This window comes from Mycetomoellerius zeteki, unplaced genomic scaffold (genome assembly GCF_001594055.1).
Source record: "Mycetomoellerius zeteki isolate Tzet28-1 unplaced genomic scaffold, Tzet1.0 scaffold62, whole genome shotgun sequence".
NCBI lineage: Eukaryota > Metazoa > Arthropoda > Insecta > Hymenoptera > Formicidae > Mycetomoellerius > Mycetomoellerius zeteki.
Window position 1 is genome coordinate 1,813,187 of NW_017257632.1, and position 17,701 is coordinate 1,830,887.

General features: G+C 34.0%; 4 protein-coding genes across 4 annotated transcripts; 2 read left to right on the forward strand and 2 right to left on the reverse strand.

Moving 5' to 3' along the window:
• The first annotated feature begins 601 nt into the window (after positions 1–601).
• Positions 602–3,226, forward strand: LOC108728492 (neurocalcin-delta B). Its single transcript, XM_018457054.1, has 4 exons — positions 602–880; positions 1,461–1,788; positions 2,056–2,254; positions 3,170–3,226. The coding sequence occupies exons 1-4, from the start codon at positions 769–771 to the stop codon at positions 3,215–3,217; spliced, it is 687 nt and encodes a 228-aa protein (XP_018312556.1). The 5' UTR covers positions 602–768; the 3' UTR covers positions 3,218–3,226.
• Positions 2,570–4,174, reverse strand: Sec20 (vesicle transport protein Sec20). The gene is made up of 3 exons (XM_018457055.1): positions 3,961–4,174; positions 3,388–3,802; positions 2,570–3,019 (listed from the first exon to the last, which is right to left on the reverse strand). Exons 1-3 carry the CDS (start codon positions 4,039–4,041, stop codon positions 2,832–2,834), a joined length of 684 nt encoding a protein of 227 aa, XP_018312557.1. The 5' UTR covers positions 4,042–4,174; the 3' UTR covers positions 2,570–2,831.
• Positions 4,175–4,571: 397 nt separating this feature from the next.
• Idh3b (isocitrate dehydrogenase [NAD] subunit beta, mitochondrial) lies at positions 4,572–7,564 on the reverse strand. Its single transcript, XM_018457033.1, has 6 exons — positions 7,417–7,564; positions 6,606–6,665; positions 6,333–6,542; positions 5,698–6,089; positions 5,323–5,512; positions 4,572–5,160 (listed from the first exon to the last, which is right to left on the reverse strand). Exons 1-6 carry the CDS (start codon positions 7,456–7,458, stop codon positions 4,930–4,932), a joined length of 1,125 nt encoding a protein of 374 aa, XP_018312535.1. The 5' UTR covers positions 7,459–7,564; the 3' UTR covers positions 4,572–4,929.
• A 1,374-nt stretch (positions 7,565–8,938) lies between these two features.
• lost (methenyltetrahydrofolate synthase domain-containing protein lost) lies at positions 8,939–11,752 on the forward strand. Its single transcript, XM_018457051.1, has 5 exons — positions 8,939–8,954; positions 9,192–9,577; positions 9,977–10,323; positions 10,394–10,634; positions 11,223–11,752. Exons 1-5 carry the CDS (start codon positions 8,939–8,941, stop codon positions 11,607–11,609), a joined length of 1,377 nt encoding a protein of 458 aa, XP_018312553.1. The 3' UTR covers positions 11,610–11,752.
• The last annotated feature ends 5,949 nt before the right edge of the window (positions 11,753–17,701 follow it).

Sequence of the window (17,701 nt, forward strand, 5' to 3'; positions counted from 1 at the left end):
TATATTTATATAGTATTTAAGAGTACTTTTATATATAAGTTTAATGTTACATGTGTGATAAACGCGGGAAATGTATGCAACGATAAAGTTATTTAAGAAACTCGCTTTCATACAGTGATTCAAACTAGTTTGTGGGTGGAGGAAGTTTTTAATACTTTTAGAGAATGTGATCAAATTCCTCTTTGTGCGAAAGCACATTTTTTTACATTTCTCCCGCTTTACTCCCATAAATGTTTGGCAAGAAATTCCAAAGATACTTTCTCGAAGAAGCTTTACGGTTTTTATCTTCTTATTTCTTCTCTTCTTTTCCGAAACTCCATTTCGAATCTGACTTTGGAATTCGGATTGGGTCATGTTGCCAATTGCGGTAGTGATAACATATAATTTATATCGTGATCTGGTAAATTTAGACTCGAATATAAAATAAACATAGGAGTCACTTGGACTAATAAACGTACGCAATTATACATTACAAGAAATTAGTTAGTATATTTATTGTTTGTGATCCAAGAAGAAAATGTTCATTGAAGATGAGCCGGTGGATGAGACACACCCAAAACCGTCTGCGGATATGCGTTCATACGTCATTTCTTGTTGGGATTTACAGACATGCCATAGTAAATCGTCTAAATATTTTGGCTACTGCAGGCTTCATCAAAACTACTCTGTGCAGTCGACTGCGTCAGTTTCGTTCCGCTCGACATTCGCTGAAAATCGTTGATCACTGTCAAGCTCATCTGATCTCACGTGTCTGTTGGATCCTTTCAAATGTCAAACCACGGCAGCAAAGATAATTGCGAGTCTCTTCGCCGACCCAGCCTCTCCATAAAGATGCAACGCAGCTTGAGGAAAATGAGAAAAAGCATCCAAAAAATTACTGGTAACGATATCCGATTTGATCGTTTGTAGACTAGGACTTTCTCCTAGTTTTTGTAACGCTAGAAATCGCCAATTAATTAGACAAATCGCTCGATTAAATTAGATAATAAAGACGTAATGTGTATACAATTAAGTAATTGAATAGAACTATATAATGAGAGATTTTTAGTAATAAAATTAATAAATCTGTTTTAATAATTTTATAGTAGCTGTTAAATAAATACTCAATTTAATTAAATGACTAATAACAATTATAATTTGCTAAAAATTTTGAAGTATAAAAAAAAAAGATGTAAAAAGTTAAAATAAATAATTCGCAATTTTTTAGTAATAATAACGTATACTTAATAATTTACATTTGACATTGTAAATAGAAAGAACCCCTTAAAGTGCAACTAATTAATTTAATTTTATTACAATTATAGTTTATATTCAAAAGATATATAATTGTGAAGAATTTAACAGTTACAGAATGAAAAACTTCAAATTTCTAAGATTAACCCGAGCGAATAAAAATCAGGATGTAAATATATACGATAATCTGCAATATCACTGTATGTAACTCGATCACATTTTCGTAGAGAGCATCCAGGAAAATAAACATTCATTATACGTGTTCCCCGAGCAACTGTCCACTCTGACTTGGCGCACCGGGTTTTCTAAAGATGAAATTCGTAAACTGTATCGCGCCTTCAAGCAGCTGTGCCCTAGGGGATGCGCAACTTCCAGCGATCTGAAACCCACGTATGCCAAACTATTTCCGCTTGGTGATTCGACCAGATATGCACAGATCGTGTTCAACAACATCGACAGAAACGGCGATGGCATCGTCAATTTCAACGATCTTCTCAAAGCCATGACATCGATTATTAATGGCAACGTGGACCAGAAGCTTTCCTGGATATTTGAGTGAGAGCTCGTTTCCTCAATGTTTCTATTAATAGCGATTTTTCTGATAAATTCGAAAAAAATTATAAATAATATTTTATGAGAGATTTAATTATAAAATTATTCATGGGAATTGGAAGATATATTTATTCGGATTAGAGAGAATTAATTAATTTTAAAAATAAATTTTTTGATCACTTCAAAAACGATTAATTTTCTGTCGAATTGATGATCTCGAACGTAGCCAAAGCAACACAAAATAATTTCTTCGGACTTATTGCTTTTCAGGTTCTACGATCTGAACGGCGACGGTTGTATCACAAGACAGGAGATGCTAACTATAGTATCCGCGATTTACGAGATGGTGCAAAACGCGCAAACTATCCAGTCCATGGTTAATCAGCAGGTGGACAAATTTTTTGAAAAGATGGACGCGAATAGAGACGGTATAGTCTCCAGAGAAGAATTTATGAACGGCTGTAAAAATGTACGGAATCCTACTATGTGTAAGAATAACATTTTTCATATTTAACACTAGAAGAATTCTACTTAATGATGAAATGTCTTATTAGACTTTTCTAGAACCAAAGAGCTATAAATTTTATTAATATCGACGTCGATGAAAAAATTGTTAAAAATGATTTATGTGTTTTACATCTTCTAGTGTTAAAATTCAAAAAACGCACAATGCAAACTATTTTAATAATAAGATCTATTTTAATAACAGGGAATATAAAAATATATATGTATCTCCAAAAATTTCATAAATTCTATTTTTTACAGGATGCTATTATATACAATCAGTTATTTTTATTTAACAAAATCTGGTGACGGAATGAAAATGATCTTAAGAGATTAATGAATAACTTATATATAAAGTTATTAAAATATTTATAAAAGACACTACCCTTTGTCCTCTTTCACTCTTGAAGAGTACATATAATATATATCACATTATTTCTTCTTTTCCCGTCCCCTTATAAGAATTTGCATTGTTATATAAACAGTTTGATATCTCATCTTAAGCTTTATACATCTTATATATCTTAAAACTTTATGCATACTCAGAATAATCTTTTTTGTAGAATGTAAAATACACAGGCAAGGAAAAAGGCAAATGCCAATGCGAGCAACGCTTTATCAGTGACTTCTCGTCTACCATATTTCCCTAACAGTTTTCCTGATTGTACTATAGCTTGTTGCTGATGCTCCAATTCGTCCTTGGTACTGCCGACCTTGTCTGAAGATGTTACTGAAACAATAATACAAAAAATTTGCTAAAACATAATTTATAGTTATTTTGCTGTTCATCCTCTGACATTAAAATTCAGCGCAATGTAATCTATTTTAATAATGAATATAAAAATGTTCCGAGAGATTTCATATATTCTACTTTTTACAGGATGCTATTATATACAATCAGTTATTCTTATTTAACAATATCTGGTGACAAATGAAAACGATCTTAAAAGAGATTAATGAATAACTTATATATAAAGTTATTAAAATATTTATAAAAGTCCATCCTTTATCTTTTCTTTCATTCATGAAGACATATAATGTCAATCCATAGAATAACATGCCATCAGGTTGCCATCAAGTAACGAGACAAGTACACACACAAAGTATCTAGCGTATCAGCGCTTCTTTGAGATGTTTCGGCCAGATGTCTGGAAATACTAAGCAATTTGTCTGTCAGTTGGCTGGACGCGTTCGTCAAGCTCTGTTTGTCATGCCGCCTACGAAGAGCGTTTTGTCGTTCCTCCGGCATAGAAAACAGATTCTCTCTCGCCAGTTTGTCAATGACACATGCACTGACAACATTGGCCTTGCGAAAGGCAGCCAAGGAAGTATTTAGCTGTTCCTTGTAACTATCCACGACAGATAGCAGTTCGACCCTCTTGGTTTTATCCGCCTCGGTTTCGGCGATGGATGCCAGATGCTCTAAGGAGGATTTCAAAACTGCTATCTTGGCTCTACCCTCTGCGTTGAGCTCATCCAGCACTTCCAGCGGCCCACTGCATTGTTGTATGTCCTTCACAGTAAACAGGTAATTTATTAAATGCAGAGTATTAATTAGACCTATTTTAATTTAATTCGTGACATATTTCTTGCCACTGTCCATAGCTTTGTTATATCAACATTGAAATTTAGGTTATATTCTATGTACCACGACAATATATATATATTTACTTGTATTAAAGCATTCACTTGGAGTTGGTATTTGACAATGTCTTGACGTATTAATTCCACCGTGTAATTGTCGGGATCCATTGACAATGCAAGTTACTTTGCTTCTATGTTATTTCTCGTTTATTCGGCGTGCATACGTGCGATATGTAGGCGAAGACTTCGATCAGCTGATACAAACAGTCAACAGATGTCGAGTTGTCAATGGACACGTGTTATATCACTGAACGATATGCGCCATCGTTCGTAATTTCATGAATTTTATTTCAGAAATTTTATTTTGCGAGAATATCATATTTTTATTATACATTTATATATTATTATATATTATATTTTAAATATATATTATATATTTATGTATTATAAATGTATATTTATATATTTATTAAATTATGAACCATTTATTCCACAAATATTAGAAAATAAGGGTAAAAATAAAATAATCAGAAAAAATCAATAACTAAAAATAGATATTAATTATTGTAATTTACTAAAGTAATTTTAACATTTTCATTTAACTTTTATCAAAGATGACTATGAAATGTAAAGATATATATGTATTTATATCATTATTTCTAATTATGAAATAAGGAGAGGCTTGACATTTTTTAATAGGATCATACAAGATAGTGTAATTTATTCTATATATAGATATGATACAATTGTGTCTATATTTTGGTCTATTAAAACTAATATATAGAATTAATTGCAGTCCGCTCATCGCATTTGGATTTCTGCAATCTGGCAATTGCAAAAAACTTTGGATTTCTTTCTGTTCGTAGAACATACAGAAGGTTATTATTGCAAATGAAAATTTGCATCATTATAGAGTCCTAAAATAATATAGCTTTACAAATTTTATAATGTGAGTTAGATATACCCTATAACGGGTGACGCTACGATTTACACAATCATTTCAGATAAAAATGAGTTCACAATGCAAGGTCTACGTTCTCTTATGTTACACAAGTTTTAGCGCAGGCTGTTTATCACGGCAGCGGTGAACTCCGTCGTCGAGCTTTGCCCACCCAGATCTTTCGTTAACACCTTTCCATCATTCAGCACGCGGTTCAACGCCTCGCGGATCTGCTCACCATAGCGTTTCAAATTCGCATGATTCAGAAGCTTCACCGCACACAGCAACATCGCCGTCGGATTCGCGACGTTCTTGCCGACCGCCTCGGAATATGTGTGCCTTGCGCCCTGTTGAAGAATACGAGACTTTTAGTAACTTATGTTTTAAAATTGGTGTAAGTTAAGTTTTAAAAATTCTTCTTAATTTTAATTGCACTTTGAATATAATTCTTATTTTGTACAAATATATACACACACATACACACATATATACAAAATCAGATACATTACTGGTTCAAAGACGACACACTCAGCGCTATAACTGGCACCTGCGACGACTCCGGCACCACCGACCAAACCGGACGCGAGATTATCCACAATATTTCCATACAAATTCGGCATTACCATGACATCGAACTGATGTGGATTAGAAACCATCTGCATGGTACAATTATCGACGATCATCGTCTCGAACGTAACCCTGTTTCATTAGAAAATAGGAATATAAAATAAAAGTTAAAAAGAAAGCCTGCTTATATGAACCAACGCAATTAACGGTGCGTGAATTATTGTATATAAATAATATTAAATACATTTTACAAATAATTTCATAATAAATATTTTTAATTAGCAATTAATAGATGGACAGGAAAGTTACTGAAGTACCTGGGGTACATTTTGGCAATTTCCTGGCACGATTTGAGGAAAAGTCCATCGCCGAGTTTCATTATGTTAGCTTTGTGAACACACGTGACTTTCTTGCGGTTATTCTTTACAGCATAGTCAAAGGCGAATTTCGCGATTCTTTGACTTTTAGTGGCAGTCACGATCTTTAAGCATTCGACCACTCCTTTGACAGATTCGTGCTCCAACGCGGAATACTCTCCCTCCGTTTGTTCTCTGATAATAACGCAGTCCACATTTTGATGACGTGACCTAATTCCCGGTAAAGATTTCACGTGCACCACATTTGAATATAAGTCCAAGCTCTTACGTAATTTCATGTTCAAGGTCTGCAACTCTCCCGTCATAGAGTGATCCGGAGTTGCTAGGATCCCCTATTGTGAATGCGAAACAATATTCAGTTACATCGAGAGTTGCAAAATTACTGTTATCTTACAGTCGCATACTTTTAAAAAAATTTGCTTTATCAAATAGAAAAATTTTTATATTTGAAATTATGTGCTTTATCTTATTGATGTTTGTATGTGCACGAAATGAAAGCATTGAGTAAGTCATATCATTTGTTTTATTTTATTTTATTTAATTATATTATTAGTTTAGAAAATATATAATCAGACCTTTAGACAAACTCGATTTCTAGCGATACTGTTGGAGACTTGGTCCAGAGGAGCACTCAGGGTTGGATTTACTTCAGACAAGAAGTAAGGTTCGAACTCAACCGGGACATCCGCAGCTTTGAAAACATTTTGAACTGCAACCACTAGTTCTGGTCCAACACCGTCTCCCGGTATCAAGGTACATTTTAACTTTCCTTCTTGTTCAACTGACTGAAAAAAGTATACATGTCACATATATATCTAATTATCAATTGAAGAATAGCAATGCTTTACCGATTCTTGCTGTCGTATTGTCCCTACGTGCAGGGCCCTAACTGTGTTCTTTTGAGTAGCCTACAAACACAAAACATAAGAATTACATTTTATTAAACATAATAAAATTCATAATTCACTATACATATACGATAATCTAAATGTGATATACTACAAATCTAACATACTTTAAATACAATGTGCCAAAATTTAAACATATCTTATTAAAATATGAATGTAATTAGTGTTATACAAAGAATTCAAAGTAGCATTTATTACACTTTTGTCTCAAATATAATTCTTTTTTCCAGGAATGGAATTCATGGAACGCTCTAAATTTAGAATCTTCGGACAGGATTAATCCTTTTAGTTAACTGGAGTTAATCAACATTGTAATCCTATTCTGTTCGTCGCACTTCATGAACAATAGGCTTCTAATTCTTGCGTAACAATTTATTGCTTTTCTCAACGAATAACTAAGATTACCTTGATTAAATAATGTGATAAGTAAGCTCGCGAATGCAGGTGCTTGCCTCAGTCGACGTGTAAGGATTCGCGCAGCCGAGCAAATTCGAGAAATACGTTTGCGCGGGTGCATCGAGTAACAAGTTTGCGTTTTCGACACGCGAATGCGTTTCGGATAAAAATATCGCGATATAAAGACACCTAAATATGCGATGCTCTTGCGATCATCTACTCCATTACGTCGACGGAGTAGTTGCATTTTTTTGTCTTAATTGTCATGATATAGAACTTATGTGTTTTTTCTGCATTTCATAGGTGCACGAGATTCTGAACACATGCAGCGACGGAGGGATGCGTCGATAATTACCTGAGAGAGCGCCTTACAAATGTTTCTCGCGAGCAAAGCCATCTTTCACGACAGAGCCAAGCGCCGACTGCTCGTCGGCACTGCTCGTCTCGCTCACGTTTGCAGGGGTGTAATCGCGTTCAGGGTTTCTGCATTAATTTAAATGACGAGCGAAATTCTCCATCTGCGTGGAAACCTTTGAGAAAATCTTTATGGTCTCTGCCGTGGGAAAAGAAAAAAACGTTGATTAAAGCAACATTTTCACAAATTCAACAAAAAGAATTAATTAGGCCATGATGTGATATATTAGAAGAAAATTTAATTGTCTGAAATAGTTGAGCCTCTCAGAAGCTAAAGTTTCACGAAATAAAAGGTAGAAGGGAATTATAAATCAATTGTGCCGTATGTGTTCTGATATCAATAAAAATTATTAGTAAAATTAGAAAATATAGTATTAGTAAAATTAAAAAGTAAAAGGCATCTTCGATTATATGTATAGTTATAATTTATAAAAGAGAGTCGATTGTTTTGGCTTCAAAAAGTCTTAATTGATTGTTTAACTTATTTAGACCGATTAGTTATTGTCTAACTTATCTAGACTGATTATCATACTGGATTTGTCCAATCCAGGATCCATATATGGCGTAGAAGGAAAATTCAAAATTCCTGACAGCATCCGTCACTGCTAAACAGTCACGTGGACACAGTGCTAGCGACTTGCACTTTTACTACACTCTGATTATTTGCTCAAACTCCTCTACAACTCAAATATACAGTCTTGTTTCACATGCAGAAAGTGAATTTAAGGCCAGTTTACTTTTTATGGCAATTTTTTTTATATTTGTCATCTTTCCTCCTTTTTTTCACAATGTCTAACTATCCATCTTCTTTTAAATGCAAAAAGTGCGACATGATATTGTTATGTGAAACAGATTTCCAAAAGTTAAGAGGATCGTGAGGACATTGTAAGATGACAGGAAAACGATATGAGGAAAACATGAGAACATCGTTAAAACAATATGAGGATGTCATGAGGACGACGTCTGTGAATAATCTTGACAAGAGACAGGATAAAACGAATCAGCTGATTCTCGGAGTAGGTCGAATAGCGAACTAGGGAGTTGGAGCCTCTAACTCCCTAGTTCGCTGCCAAAGGATCAGCTGATTTGTTTTATCGTCTCCTGCTGCGGTTCTCCCAGGTTCTCCATCGATCATCGTCGTCGTCCTTAGAAGCGGCGCTGAGTAGAGCATCGAAATTTCAACATTCTTTGCATTTCCCTGGAATTCTCGCCTCGCGAACGATATCTCACGTCGACAGGACGCAGTCGGATCCCTAGAGGATTACGATGTTGCGGAGTTTGCGGACATGGGGCCGCGTAGAAATAGACACGAAGAGGAGGGGAAAGGGCCGCGCGTGGACGAGATAAACCGAACCGTGCGGTCTATTTTTGCGGGAGAGACGTCGCGGTGACGCTTCCTGGGATTTGTGTCTTCCGGGTCCTGAACCTCTGTCCTCTAAGATTCCACTGGTGAACCGGTCAAGATGACGGAGAACTTACGTGAGTGGTTTTACCGTGCGATCGGCGCAACAGGCATTTCCTTGATGTTTCTAGCTCCAAATGTTAAAAAGAAATAATAGAACATTTTTATGTTTGTATACAAGAAAAGTAGATATACTTTGCGCGTGTATATGCGCTTCACCATTTGAAAATTGTTTTATAGAAGATGCGTGCGAAGCATATGCTATATTGTCGCTATTCGTCAGCTGATTCTTTCACGTTAACAATTTCTTACAGCTGAGGAAGTAACGAAGTCGAGTTTCCGTCGTAAGGTGTGGGACTACATGATGAAGAATGAGCTGGTGAATTTTCCCGTTAACATATACAAGCGTATTCCAAACTTCAAAGGCGCCGCGGAGGCTGCACAGCGATTGATCGAACTGGATGAATTCAAAAGGACCAGAGTCATAAAGATAAATCCGGACAAGCCGCAGGAACCAGTGAGGTTTTTAGCTCTGGAAGCGAACAAGGAAATCATTGTGCCTATTCCCAGATTGAGAACTGGTTTGTTCTTACACGTTACGTCAGTTGCTGGCGCAACGAAAGAACAGCTGAAAACACTGGCTTCCATGCGCGGTCTAGAACAAGCGGGTAAATCACTGGGGCTAGATTCCCGTATTAAGGTAAATATTTTATAGATAATTAAACAATAATAATTTACTTAATATTAATGGATAAAAGATATATAATATGTATAAAGAGATGAATTATGCCACTAAAGATGCAATATCAAATTACTTCATTTTCTCACAACACATACAATTATTTATACCTATTTCCACCAATGTAGATTAGCTTTAATCTCGGTTCAACTTACTCTTCATTTTTTCCAGTTCTAAGACTCATTAATTTCTTAGAATTTACACAATTCTTAGAATTAGGAAAAAAGGTAAACAGTAAGTTAAAGGAGATTAAAATTAATCTACATTGGTAGAAACAGGCATTAGACTTTCTTGCACAGCATTTACTTTGACGGCATGAGACATTAATTGATTCTAGACATCTATTCATTATTTACTCAGGTAGATCTCGTTATACTGGGATCTGTATGCGTCAGTCGAGACGGGTACAGGCTCGGCAAAGGAGAAGGGTTCGCAGATCTTGAGTTTGCGATGATGATGAGAATGGGCATGATAACGAAAAATACAATTGTTGTCACAACAGTACATGATTGCCAAATTGTAGATTACCTACCACCACAATTGTTCAAAGAATATGATGTGCCAGTAGATATAATTGTCACGCCGACGCAAACTATATACGTAGAGTCGAGACTGAAGAAACCGTCTGGCATTCTGTGGCATATGCTTAGCGAAAGAAAACTCAAAACCATGCAGGTATTACAGCAGCTCAAAGAGATGGATGAAAAGTATGCATTAAGTTGCCTGAATCACGTTAGGTAGGCTATTTCGTGTAAATACACGATTATTCTTTCGCAGAAATGGTAAAATCGTAGTCCTGAAGGAAGTCGATTCCGACGTGGAAACGCGCCAGTATATCAAGAATCGTGTTAAATATCCGAAAAACAAGAAGCGTTTCAATACGAAAAGAGATGCGCCTAATACCGAAAACATGATGGAAGATGGCAAGGATAAAGTTGAGAAACCGCGTTTCCCACGAAGACGAACGTATAAGAAACCAAAAGCTGAAGAAGAAAATCTTCCCAATGCTGAAGTACAAGTAAGCCTTTTCGCATATATAGTTCCATAATAACATATTATTGTACTTTTATTACCTTTCATTATTTACGCAAAATATTTGGGATATTCCCCACTTTATAAATTCGATAAATGTATGAATGCTATACATATCCATTCCCAGTAAACACAAAGTTACATGTAACGTATCTGTTAGTTGTAATTTCCCACTCAACAATGTAACTGTAATATAACACACGTGTGTAACTTTGTGTTTGCTGGGATTATTATATTTAACGCAAATTGTTTCACAATTAAAAAAATTTTTTGAATTTATCTTTATCTAAAGGATGTATACAATATTATCAGTCTTTATTTAATTGTAAATCACCAAAGAGAACAATGAAATTGATATGTAATGTTGGGGTGTCAAAAATTAACCCACGCAAGTAATTACATTTAAAAAAAACTATGCGAGTAATACAGGGTTAATAAGAGATTTTGTGAATGTGAGTTAAATTTCTCCTCTATTAAATAAAAGTTTACGTAGATTTAATTAAAAAATATTTATTATCTGTTTATATTTCTAATATTTTTTTCTTTATAAATAAATCTTGCTTATGTATTATAGACGAAGACAGAAAACAGTACCAAGAACGCGTCCCGACGGCGTAAAAATCTTCGCGCTCGAATGAAAACACATATTGACTTTTCGTTGAAGCTCTCTAATATCTCGTCCGGCGTTAGAGTCCGCGATCTAAAAAACGCTCTGTTGATGCGCGGCGTTAAGCCGAGTGAAATAACTTGGCAGGGCTATCGTGGCATCTGTTATCTTCACTTCAGTAAACTCCGGAACGAAGCAGCTCCGCCAGATCAGCCGGTTCAGGTAGATTCGATCGTGGCGAATTTACAGCAGCTCCGAATCGGTGAGTCCGTGAACGATGAAGAGGGATTTATATACGTAGAACCTGCGAAACCGATTTCTAGAATCGAGGTGACCGATGTGACAACTGTCTAAGTGTTTATCGAAATTACATCGAACATGTAATCACATGTTGTTTCTTGGCCATATTTCGATGTCGAACATAGAAATGGACATCTTCCAAAGTCAATCCGTTTTTTTATGAAAATTATGTCACATATATTTGAGTGTCCCAAACAACGCGCATTTTTCCTTCGTTATAAACTCTTTAATGAATTTTGTATGTAAAGGTTACAACAAATATTTAATTAAAAGCTAAAAATTAACATTATTTAGCTCTTTAGTTATATTTTTCTTGTTTTGCCTATTAATTAAAAAAGCACTTTAATTAATAACCATTAATTAAAGGACGCTTAAATGTTCTTTAAAGTTAAATGAATTAAATGGGACATAATTAAGTACTTATGACATTAATGTGAGACTATAATTTAATTTTAATAGTTGAAAGAAATTGCGCAACTTCTGAGAGAGAGATATACTGTACCTTAATTTTTTATACATATTGGCTCGAATTTTTAAAGAACATGCATTATGTATTAACGTTTTAACATTTATTAACGTTTTATATAATTATTTTACATATCGCTGTTATTTTACTTAGATCTATATATTGGAGTTGTACTTGCGAATTACTCCGGAAGTAAAACACATCGACAATGATGATTTGCGTTCGGTTTAAGCTATAAGATGTGATATATACCTGGTGCAGTGCGAATATTAATATTTAATATTAATAGTTGTTACAATTAACATAGACATACCGTATATTTTTGGTTAATGATTTTATTTATACTACTTTTGTATCAATAAGCCGTTACATTTTGACGTATGTGAAAATATCGGATAACTTTCCCACAAATTCGTCGCAACGCCCATAAAATAATCTGTGATCAAAACTATATACTTAGCGAGTAAGATAGATGGTTCATGGAGAGAAACAACAACAAGTTTGTACAAGATTGCTGAATAGATTGAGAGATAAAAAGACAATTATGGAGGTTGTATTTATGTATATTATATAAATCGGTAAGCGTACACTCGCGTCATTCCAAAATGAAGTATTTTCTTTAATTTTTTTAATGATTATTTGTAATTCTAAATGGACTTGATATAGTTCTTTACTATCCTTCGTACAGTTTTTCAAATATTCAATGCCTATAATAATAACCGAAATTATATTTTTGACATCTTTGTAAATTTCTTCAAATAATATAAATTAATTATTGTATATTAAATTATCGTGCATATTAAAAGTAACTTACGTTAAAAATGATTTATATTAAATTGAAGGCGAAATACTTAATTTTCACTCATTGATGAGAAATAATTTGAATAATTTAGACAAAGAGTTGATCTTTTTTAGCAACTAATAAAATATTCAAAATATTTCTTTTCGACTAATTTTCAGTACAGTTTAAAGTACACATGTACGAGTTAGGATTTACAAAAAATTATGTGCTATAGATATATTGACTGTTGTTGTATCTCTTCATGGAGCAAAAATTGATCGTTTTGAATTTTTTTATTTTTTGCAAAAATATAAGTTGAGATTAATAGACGTGAATAGAGTGCATATCTGCGATAATATCTGATGGTAATTATCTAATGTTATAGACTGATGACAATAGTTTAAGTGTCGTTCATAAAGGACATTCGAGATAGATGGAGGAAAATTATCAATATTTCTTCATGTTTAAACAGAGAGAAAAAAAGTACTCTATTTTTCTGAACACAAACACATCCACATACATACACACGCGCATATTCTAAAAGAAATAAATACAAAAAATACAAATATATTTTCATGCTCTAGCCGCTTTATAGACATGTTGTGGTCTTCCATGTATTGCCATTTGAGCGTGCAGGGAAAACAATAGGTGCTTGCGTATCGGCTGAAAAGGCAGAGAAACGGCAATACTTTGTGATATTAACAAATATGATTTATTTTAAAATCTATTGTTTCTAATCGTACCGGTGACGTTCACGTGGATACATACGTAGAACTAATGATTGTTTTTACGCGCAATAGATACTTATCCCGCTATTACTTACGTATATATCATGTATATAAATCTTGCGTATATATAAAGGAAACGTTTCTTTTTATCAAATCTCTGTCCTCATGATTATTCTGCATATCCTTGCTGCTCCGATATCAGTATCCAAAATATAATCCTGATAATTCTCCTAAGAATAAATGCACTTTAAAAAATATAAATGTGAATTATACACTACGTCGGTATTTATATAATACTCATCGTGTTGACGTAAACATCAAGGTGTAAATTTAACGTGGGTGGATTTAACATCATGGTTTAAATAATTTAACACCACTATAATGTTAAGTCCTTACGATGTTGATATTTATATCAACACCTACATGGTGATAATTATATCTACATCCATGATATAAAATTTATTTTTTAGGGCGTGTGTAATTTTATAAATTATAAATATAAGTTGCATATTTTCATTTGTTTGTTCCTTCCTTCATAAATATAAATCTTCCGCAGCCAAAGATGCGGAACAGTTGCATCTTGATAAAAATAGGTCAAAACAACTCGAACACGAGTAACTTTTTTCCACCGACATCTTAATTCCTTTGTTATTGTTTGCTTGCGATTGTTTTCCACACTGCGAGAGTGTGAGGTGAGATTAACGAGCGGCAATATAATTACTTTCCTCTTGTAAAAACATGCTTCGTTTTTCTTTTTTTTTTTATCGGAAGTGCAGAAAATGAGGGAATTAAGGCGGTCGTTGCAGAAACGCCTCTCATTTTTGCATCGTGGTTGAAATTGCATTAGTTTCGATTGAACTTCCCGATAAGCGCCTCGCCAGTAGTTTATCGTCACGGACGACGGCTTTCCTCACTTAATCGGATGAAATAAAATTTATCTATCTGCCATGCATGTGAGTAAAGCGATTGCGACTGCGGATCAAAATATCTTTTTTCGTAAAAACACGAACTGTTTTTTTTTTCAACAAAGCATCACAAAAAAGCTTATAAGCTAAGTATAATTACAGTTTTTATGGTCCTAAGGGAGGGAACCTCATCTTGCCATAAGAAGGCTAATTTGCCAAGCGCGTAAAGGCAATTAAAAGCGAAACGTCGGGTCTTCGGGTTCCATTAGGTTGAATTTTCTTATTTAACGGCGCCTTTATCGCGCAAAGGGCTTTGCCACGGCTTTCATCGGCCTTCAGAAACTAAACTGCATTATCTCCTATTGGATTTCCCCATCGAAGACCGGCGCGATTGCCCTTCCCGCACTTCGTTGCTCTTCTTCGTTAAGAACCACATTTATCCGCATAGACACTCCGTGCATTATTCTGCGGAAAGCTGTTAATCCTTTCGCAGTATAAACGTTCTAAGACAAAAATGTTAATATGTAATTTTTCCCTCAGATAAATCTACTGAAGAGATCTGTTTTAATCGGAAACACCTATAATAACGAATAAAAAATGTGCAATTTAAATTTTTCCTCATATTTAACTTTGTAGATATTTAAAGATATATTGATGTCGTTTATGAATATGTTACAATCAGAAACATACAATCTATTATACTAAGAAGATTTAATTGGAAAAGATAAAATGAAAAAAATTATTATAAAATCTATATTTTCTAAAATAAGTTTTATTATATAACTTTTTTTATATCAGTATAAAAACTTAAATTAATAAAAAAGCAATTATAATATAAAAGTACATTATTAATACTTACAATTAATCGAGCCATCGCGAGCTTCGATTACAGCTGTCCAATTTTAATTCCAGAGTCAAAGCCATCGACATAAAAAAGACCAATGTAGGTAGGATTTCGGGAACTGTAAAGTATTGATATACATCCGTATGACGCTATCAACACTTTATATTTCCCCGAAATTTTACTCACAATTGAATTTTTTGCGTCGATGACTTTGGCTCTGAAACTAAAATTGGACAGGCTTGGATCACAGCATTACATTGTGCAGCATACTATTAACCAATTTGTCCATCATAGAAAAAATCAATATCAATGCGAATATCTTGTCATACAGAAAAAATCAATATCAATTCGACATCTTATTGTCATACAGACATCAATATATCTATAACTTTTATTATGAAAATTGTTTTGAAACGTTTCCAATATAATTATCATAATATATCATGAAAATATATAAAACTTATTAGGCGATGAATAATGCGGACTACAATTATGTAGAAATAAAGTTACTCATTGTTTTGCTCGCTACTGTATGCTCACAACTTTTCAAATTTCAATTATTTCAATAGATAACTAAATACACGGAGATGTTGACTTGAAGTAGTTTTTTTGTCTTGTAAAATATTTTAATTATAATTAGCGTCATATCTCGAGACGCGTTAAACATAAAAATTATTTAATACAGAAGAAAAGAGAAAACTTTCAGAGGGAATTACGCGCTAATTTGCAGCGCTTTATTCGTTTGACAAATTAAAAGCATAAATTGAAAAGGAGCATAAAAGGATGTTAACTGATTTTCATTTATTATATAGCCACCGTTCACAATCGATCACAATCGGTCGCACAAGGATATTAAAAATACACTGAGTCAATGGTTTAATCGTCGCATTACTTGCCACTTACAGCGCCGATCGAATGCGATAATTGGCCCATTATATCGGCTCACAGCAGCTTTTATAGACACAATTACCTCGGACTATTCATCCCTCTTTTTAGATACAATCCACAATGGTTTCTCTCGCATAATTGTTCCATAAATTGCGTCAATTGTCTGTACTGAGAACAATCGTCAATTTATATGAAAATTACATATTTTCTCCGTTGAGAGAAACGACATACAATAAGGTATTTCTTTATTACAATCCATTTTACCAATCTTTTTGATCAACATGCTAATTTTGCGAGGATTTCACAACCATGTCGTATGACAGTGCTCGCATTTTTCGACGATGTTTTACAGTTGGTGCTTTCCAGCAAGAACGATTTAAAGTGAGAGTCAGGCGCGGTTAAGAGCAATATTAAAAATAATAATAATATTATCTAGATAGCGATAATAAAATTGACAATTTTATTATCTAAATATATGTTATTATTATTTTTATTATTGTTATGTTAAACATATATATTATTATTTTTAATATTGCGCCTAATTAATTACGCTTGATTCTCATTTGTCTTGTACACTTTGAATTGTTTTTTAATTCGAGAGTCTGTTAATTGTAACAATTTTCAGAAAAAGAGACAGTGTAATACAGCGGTCATTTCTTTGTTTAACAGTGGCAAACAACAAGGACGTAAATGATTTACTGTGTTACACTGTATTATCTGTATTTCTTACTGGAAAGCACCCAGTGGCCGGGATCTATATTGCAATGTATGGAGAGGCCCGGTGACCCGTTTCACCCTTTTCTCACCCTCACGAAACGGCGCCAGTGCTATCGATTAGCGCTCCTTCGACAGTCATTCTCATTTAATGCCAAATTCTATTGCGTTCGCGATTCTTGAATACGAAACGCTAATGAGGGTTGAACGGCTTCCTGGCGGAAAATGGCCGTCATTTGGACGAATCGATGTTGAAATTATCGAGATTGATTCGATATCAATAAAATGAGTCATTTCTCGCTGAGGTTTTTCCCGATTCGATAATTCGATTCGTTGAATAATGCGCGAGTGATTATTGTCTGTAATGTAAAATTGAGATCGCGACAGAGTCGCGTCAGAGTAAACAATTAATGTAAATAAAATGTTGCGTTCGTCCGATTTCCACAGTTTATGTGGAGTAACATGTTGAACGCGAGCGTAATTTTGTTTGCTGCGTATTCTCTTTCTATTCTGCAGAGGGATTTAAGGGTTTTACGGCTAAAATCCGTTAGCAACATGTCAAAGATATTTTTTATTCTCAATTCGTACATAGCTCGCTTCTAAACAACATATATTTTTATAGAACAAAACATTTATGTATATATATATATATATATTTATTTGTTATGTGTAGGTCATATTTTGTTCCCAGTCCCGTCAATAATAATAAGTAATTATTAGTATACGCTGTAATCCTTTCAGTACCGTATTAGATAAAGGTAAGTGTTAAAATTTATCTCGCACACATTCGATTCACTTAGCATTCTTAGACCACCAAGAA

Coding starts and splice junctions, on each gene's coding strand:
- LOC108728492 (XM_018457054.1), top strand. CDS start 769: ATGTCAAACCACGGCAGCAAAGATAATTGCGAGTCTCTTCGCCGACCC. Junction 881..1,460: donor AAGCATCCAAAAAATTACTG/GTAACGATATCC, acceptor ACATTTTCGTAG/AGAGCATCCAGGAAAATAAA. Junction 1,789..2,055: donor AAGCTTTCCTGGATATTTGA/GTGAGAGCTCGT, acceptor ATTGCTTTTCAG/GTTCTACGATCTGAACGGCG.
- lost (XM_018457051.1), top strand. Junction 9,578..9,976: donor GGCTAGATTCCCGTATTAAG/GTAAATATTTTA, acceptor TTATTTACTCAG/GTAGATCTCGTTATACTGGG. Junction 10,324..10,393: donor CTCAAAGAGATGGATGAAAA/GTATGCATTAAG, acceptor ATTCTTTCGCAG/AAATGGTAAAATCGTAGTCC.
- Sec20 (XM_018457055.1), bottom strand. CDS start 4,041: ATGGATCCCGACAATTACACGGTGGAATTAATACGTCAAGACATTGTC. Junction 3,803..3,960: donor AAGTGAATGCTTTAATACAA/GTAAATATATAT, acceptor TTTACTGTGAAG/GACATACAACAATGCAGTGG. Junction 3,020..3,387: donor TGATACGCTAGATACTTTGT/GTGTGTACTTGT, acceptor TTATTGTTTCAG/TAACATCTTCAGACAAGGTC.
- Idh3b (XM_018457033.1), bottom strand. CDS start 7,458: ATGGCTTTGCTCGCGAGAAACATTTGTAAGGCGCTCTCTCAG. Junction 6,543..6,605: donor CAATACGACAGCAAGAATCG/GTAAAGCATTGC, acceptor TACTTTTTTCAG/TCAGTTGAACAAGAAGGAAA. Junction 6,090..6,332: donor GAAATCGAGTTTGTCTAAAG/GTCTGATTATAT, acceptor CATTCACAATAG/GGGATCCTAGCAACTCCGGA.